The following is a 7,049-nucleotide window of genomic DNA, read 5'->3' on the forward strand; positions in this document are numbered from 1 at the left end:
TTCCAGGATCGCCAGCAGGCATGTTCCAGGATCATCAGCGGGTATGTTCCAGGATCATCAGCAAATGTGTTCCAGGATCACCTGATTGTCAAGAGAAGGTAGTAAGGGGTTGATTGTGGCATTGTTTTTACATCAGGCTTTCTGTATGTGAAAGACACCAAAGAGCGTTTAGCGGGTGTTCCACAATCCCCAGAAGGTGTGTTCCAGAATTACTAGCAAGCCTGGAACTGCATCCCCAGCAGGTGTGTTCCAGGATCGCCAGTAGGCATGTTCCAGGATCATGAGCGGGTATGTTCAAGGATCATCAGCAAATGTGTTCCAGGATCACCTGATTGTCAAGCGAAGGTAGTAAGGGGTTGATTGTGGCAATGCAGCAATATGTAGATGAAAAACGGAATTATGCAGCAGGTAGTTTGTGCTCCCTGTATGCAGCTCAAGGTTGTAACGTCTAAATCAAGTATGACCATAATCTGTCAAGCTTTTTTAAAAGATCTTGAACCCATTGCTTATTCATGGTACCTCAGGAACCCTAACATTTTCAACTCAAGCTTAGGTACGTACAGCACTCCATTGCTCATTTTAGAAGACATAACTTAGACCAGGTTTTAGACATGTAGAAAAAGCAGACCATCCTGCACTCTGCAATTCAAGCTGCATTACATTTTCGCACTTTGTAGGGCTCCAGAGCTGAACACCTTGTCAATGTCCCCTGTGAGATGGGAGAACAGCTTTAAAATCTCAGGTAGAGGACCTATCCTGATTGCTATCGCTATATGCAGAGTCACCTGAAAATGGACAGAATTTCTTACAGGGGCACACTTTCCCTAATTTTTGTAGGATGACTTGCAAAAAGTCAAAAAATGTTTTTCGGACTGTGGTAGTTGTGAAATAGAACACAACTGGGTCCAAGCTGGCATTAAATGTACTCAGAAGCAAGGCATCCACCCTCCAATCTGGGCTCTTATTTTCTACAAAGCCAACAATATGGGAGATATTGTACGGAGCAAAACAGATGCAAAAGTTAGCGAGGGTGGCCATGGCCAAGCCAATGGCTCTCTGTTTTCTCTTTTTTTGGATGTTGGGCAGAGACATCAGTATCCTTACGAAGTTGATGTAGCAGTAAAGCGTTATTATAGATGGAATAAAGAATAGGGCCACTCCTAACTCCAAACGCACCGGCAGCAGTATCTTGAGTTGTTCTTTTGTAAAGTCCTCATAGCATTTTGTTTCATTGGAAAAATTTGTGACATTGCTTTTTACGCTGTACTGAATGATGTAGACAATACTGCAATGACCACAGGCAACAAACCAGAAGCAAATGCTAGCAAATACGGCGTACTCTGGCTTTCGATGAAGTTTATACCTAATGGGGTATGCCACCCCAAGGTAGCGCTCAACGCTGACAGCAGTGAGGAACAAGGTGCTGATATAAATGCTGCTGTAATAGCAGAAACCTGTCAAGGGACAAAGAAATATAGGCATATTCCAAATCATCCCAGAAGCTGCTTCCTGCATCTTCAGTGGAAGGAACATTAGCAGGAGAAGGTCTGAGATGGTCAAGTTAAGGAGAAGAATGTCTACTGGTGTTGGTTTCTTGCGAACCTTGACCATAAAGGCGTAGAAAGCCAGCAAGTTAGATGGCAGGCCGGTCATAAAAGTCAAAATGTAGATTGCCAGGACAATATGAGTATGTTGTCCAGGAAGCACAAGGCTCCTATAAAACAAAAAGAAAAATAGAATGAGTTACTTGAGGTTCAAATCACACAATAAGACTTGACAAAAAAGAAAAACATATGTAAAGTCAGACATTTTTTCCACTGACCACCAATGTAAGGAGAATTCTTCCCACTAGTAACCAATGTAAGGGGCATTCTTCCCACTGACCATCAATGTAAGGGGCATTCTTCCCACTGACCACCCATGTAAGGGACATTTTTTCCACTGACCACCAATGTAAGAAACATTATTCCCACTGACCACCAATGTATGAAACATTATTCCCACTGACCACCAATGTAAGGAGCCTTCTTCCCACTGACCACCAATGTAAGGAGAATTCTTCCCACTGGTAACCAATGTAAGGGGCATTCTTCCCATTGACCATCGATGTAAGGGGCATTCTCCCCACTGACTACCAATGTAAGGAGCATTCTTCCCACTGGTCACCAATGTAAAGGGCATCTAAAGGTGCCAGTGGCATGACACCAATAATCTTTTTAGGTGTCTAAAATCATGGTATTCTGGCCATTACTATAACGGGGGCCATGCTTCTCCTTGGCCCACTGACCTTCAATGTAAGTGACATTTTTCCCTACTGAACCTAAAAAATTATTTTAAGGGTTTCTCTGGGTAAAAGGTTGAGAAAGACTGGTTGCTATGATTAAGGCCTCTTTTGGGTGAAAAGGCATTAGCGTTGGGATCCACAATGTTTTTTTAACTGTGACAAATAAAGCTCTTGTTGGATTCTGAAGACGCATGACGTTGCTATATACTTATTTTTCCCCACTGAACCTGAAAAATTATTTTAAGGGTTCCTCTGGGTAAAAAGGTTGAGAATGGTTGATTTATAGTATTACCCTTTGCTCCTCCCCAGCAGCTAAATAAAGGGTTTTGTAGGAAGGCGAGTGGGGGTGTGGGTGGGCAGAGTAGCTAAGCCAGCATGGACAAATAATACTCAATTGGATGTGTAGCCTGTATTTACGCCCTTTACCCATCACTGTGGCTGATCGCTAAGGCCTTACTTTGTTACATATCTTACCTGCTCCTGTTCTGATCTGCGGCACCCTCCTCGTCAGTTATATTTGGCGCTAATGCGTTGCTTCCCTCTACAGTATTATACAGAATATCTCATTCTAACGCTCCAGACGAAGCTAAATGTAGCGAAACATGTCGAGCAAATTGAATACTAACAATGTGAATATCTGAATACAGCATCAACCGATCATGTTGGACGGCAGTCTCATCCTCTGTCACCCGTCATCAGATCTTCTTGATGTGATGTATTTATTTGTTCTCTACTATTAAGACTTTTTGTTTGCGCTTGTTATTCTGTATCTAACATCAATCAATTCTACTGTTATGGTGAACTAGGTTGCGCCTTATTTAAGGCTAAATGTTTATACGTTACTGTACAAAGAAACCCTTCCTTGCTTTTATAAGAATTTATCAACAAAAATTGATTTTTTAACACCTTCGTGCCATTAAAGTCCTTGCCTTCCCAATCTCTCCATGGACAATAATTAGACACCCCCAGGAGAGGAGATGGCTATGATGTGTAAGGAGGGAGGGGGCTGTGTTAGGGAATTGTCTCTTCCTGAAGAAGCCAAATTTGCTACCAAGTTCAAAGCCACAAAAAATGCTGCAAGTAAGCACTTCTAATACTTTTTCTAATGCTTTTCCATGCAACTTTTAGGTAGGTGACAGGGACTCTTTAAGGACACAGACAGAATAAGTCCAAATGAGCTGTTGAGCTATTTCTGAGAATTATAGAAAGCACAGCAAGGTAAATGACACCATCTTCTCTGTACAGTTATAGCCTGTTTCTATCCACCCTCAGACTGCTGATTGGACAATTAAAGAGCAAAAGGAAACTGTTGAAGTTATTCCTCTGCTCCCTTCTTCCATCAGCATGTTCCTTGTAAGCACATTTGGATGAAACATACACGATTAGCTCCCAGTCATGCCCTTTTCTCTCTCAACCTCATTGCTGCTGTATAGGGGCTGATACCAAGCCTAATTCTGATACACTGGTTACATTAAAAATAGATATGATTTAATATTGGAAACAGATCTGCATTAAATGATGTCTTTTATATCTGCCAGGAGTCAGTAATAATATTTAATTACTGATTTAATACACTGCCGATTAATAATAATTTATCAGCATTCAGCATCAGTACCGGTAAATGTTAAATAGTGCTGAGCCCGATATGAATTTCTCATGAGAATTTTGTGCTCAGGGTCTCATCTGTCCAAATTCATATAAACGAATTAAACTAATTTGGTCTTTATTAAACCGTTTCTTGTTCCTGACTATCAGCGGCAATTGCTTCGAAGCAGAGCTTCAATAAAGATCCTCAAATAAAGACCTGCCGTTAATTTGGCAATCAGCATAGGTCGCCCGTAATCCAGATAAGAAATGCAGAAGTAGTGTTGTCCTCATTAAAAGATGCTGATAAGTTTCTGTTAAATGGAGTCCACAATGCACCAAGTTGTTTACTGAAATTACTGTATATAATAGTGGACATGAAGCATCAGAAAGAAAAATTCAGCTAGCAAATATCTATGGAAGTCAATGTTATCTTTGACTGCTTTGGTCTAAGGCTGGATGAGCACAAATTTCATTTGGTGATCCTGTCATAAACACACTTCCTGTCCTAGGGTGAAAACGCTTGCCCACCTTATTGAATCTATAGAGGAGCAAGGTAGTCACCCTAGGACAGGAAGTGTAGGAGAACACCTTCCGTTCTGCTTTTCTCCATTACACATGGGGAGGAGATGATAACACGGCTTCAGAGAGAACTCAACATGTATCACGGGGTTACTTTCTACATAACCACTTGGGATATAGTCCTCTTCAGTTCAGGGTAGTCCAAGATCCACCGCCAGAACACAGAGCTCATTTTTCCACACAAGTCATAGTGGGATCTCCAACCTCTAGAGTCCATCACATTGGGCCTCCCAAGGTCCCGACAGAGGGTGCCATAGTTTCAATTGCCCAAGTGGAACCCAGAAGTGTGAAAATTATGCCCCATAATATTCCACTCCAGAACACAGGGTTACAACCATCAGAATAGACAGCAACACTACAGATCCCAAAACTCTTTATTGGCGTCTGCCCATTCTCCTCCATACACAAGTTCTTCCATGAAGTTCACCAAACAGAAATCGATGGTCCAGACAGGATTTTCATTCCTTTTATTGGAAGGTAAATTCTTAACTTGCATACAATAAAATCACTAATTTCAAAAGCAGCCAAAGGAAGGTCTTTCTTGACAGTCGTGAACTTAGTATCTCGTCAAAATAAAGCAGCAATAATGGAAAGACGTAATGCTTTCACAGGTTCAGTATAAGATCACCATGCCCCTTCCCGAATGATGGGGCCAATGCTATTCCCATCTCAACCAGGGAGCAGTTCCAACACACCTATTATCGGGGCATGCAGCCCAGTACCCTTGATAGTCAAATATTGGCTCTACATGTGGGCTCTCCTGAGCCAAAGAACTGAACCACCCAATTCTGACCAATGGTCCTTAAAGTGGAGTTCCGGCCACAGAATCTTTTTTTTTTTTTAAAATACTTCCCAAACAGTGATCCACCGCCCTTCATACATCCGCTAATCCGGTTTTACACAGTTTAATAATTGATTGGCAATCATAAAATCTTAATTTATAAAACGTTTGCTGAGCGCCGCCATCTTTGTTCTGGTCACCCGAAGCCGCAGTATGCAAATGTATGCCCTACTTCCTGGTTCTAGCTGGAGGGGGCAGATGAATGCAGCGCGAAATCTCGCGCATGCCCAGTACTATGCGATCGGCATAGCAAGGGTTTCCATAGGGACGCCTATCATCGCGTTATTTCCTGTTTGCAAATAACGTGATGAGAGGAGCGGCCGGCCGCCTACGTCACTGCCCATTGCCTCCTGGGAGTGATGAGTAAGAGCTCCCAGGAAGCATTGCAGGATAGGAAGTGCCGCGGCCACAGAGGGAGGAAGTGGAAGGAAAGGTGAGTATATTTTCTTCTGAAACCAGGTAAGTAAAAAAAAAAAAAAAATCGGGAATATCCAATTCTTTTTCAGGTGACACTAAGGAAGCGGATGGCACAAAATCTATTGTGACGATTTTGCGGCCGGAACTCCGCTTTAAAGTGGAATTTAACTGCCCCCATGTTTTTTTCCCCCTCTTACCTGTATTGCTGGGTTACCTTCAAAATATAAACATTTGCTATTTGAGTGCCATAGCCCAGGTCCCATGCCGCCATCTTGGTCCTCTTTAGCTGACTGCCTCTTCTGACTTCAGACAGCCAACTACCAACAAAGCATTGGGACTGCCCATCGACCACTCTTTGCGCTTAGTGTTAAAGCTTCCTAGGAAATGTGATGTGAGTATCCTAGGAGGCTGTAGGACCGGGGACATGTAATTCTGCAACTAAACTGATTAGGGGATTGGAGGACCTTAACTATGAAGAGTGGCTGCAATCGCTCGATTTATTCTCCCTGGAGAAGAGACGCCTGAGGGGGGACATGATAGCAATTTATAAATATCTCAATAGGGATCTCAGCTTAGAAAAAAAGCTGTTCAGTCGAAGGGATTGCATGAGGACAAGAGGGCATACAATGCGATTAGAGGAGAAGCGTTTTAACCTCAGGCAACGTGGGGGGTTCTTTACTGTTAGGGCTACAAGACTGTGGAATTCTCTACCACAAGAGGTGGTTTCTGCGGGAAGTATGGTGGCTTTCAAAAGACTCTTAGACGTACATCTCAAGGATCAGGACATTAAGGGCTATGTGAGATGATTACAGCCACACACACCTACACAGGTTGAACTGGATGGACTATTATCTTTATTCAACCTCACCTACTATGTAACTATATGTAACTATGTAATTCAGGCCTAGGACAGAATGACAGCGGGGGAAGGGGCCAGAAGAAAAAAAATTATCAGAAAAAGAACACCCAACATTTGTGATTATGGAGGAGGGATGGTTTAAACGGGACACATTTCATTTTGGGAGTTCTGATTTATATCCCCCAGAATAAACAAAGAAGATTGAAAGGATACTCGGCCCAGCAACCATCTGGGACCTATCAAAAAACCCTATGAGCAGAGTGCACCGGACAGCACTAGATTCCAGACAGGATCAACAGGTATATATTTTTATCGTAGGTATATCAAAATGCTTTCGATGGTATATTTCACACAAAAAGGGAGCAAATAAGAAAAGATCGTTATTAGGGTGTAATCCCCTTTAACAGTCTGTTGAGTAAGAACTCGTCATGCCCCCCTGCCCAAAACAAAGCATTAATTTTTACGGGACGTCTACAAATTTT

The 7,049-nt window shown here is 42.4% G+C and overlaps 1 protein-coding gene across 1 annotated transcript; it reads right to left on the reverse strand.

Annotated features, from left to right (window-relative positions):
- Positions 1-274: 274 nt before the first annotated feature.
- On the reverse strand, positions 275-1,689 carry LOC309568699 (free fatty acid receptor 2-like). The gene has a single exon (XM_082274442.1). It carries the CDS (start codon positions 1,651-1,653, stop codon positions 739-741), a length of 915 nt encoding a protein of 304 aa, XP_082130568.1. The 5' UTR covers positions 1,654-1,689; the 3' UTR covers positions 275-738.
- Positions 1,690-7,049: the final 5,360 nt, after the last annotated feature.

The sequence above is a fragment of the Pelophylax lessonae genome (assembly GCF_965119305.1).
Source record: "Pelophylax lessonae genome assembly, chromosome: 12".
Lineage (NCBI taxonomy): Eukaryota > Metazoa > Chordata > Amphibia > Anura > Ranidae > Pelophylax > Pelophylax lessonae.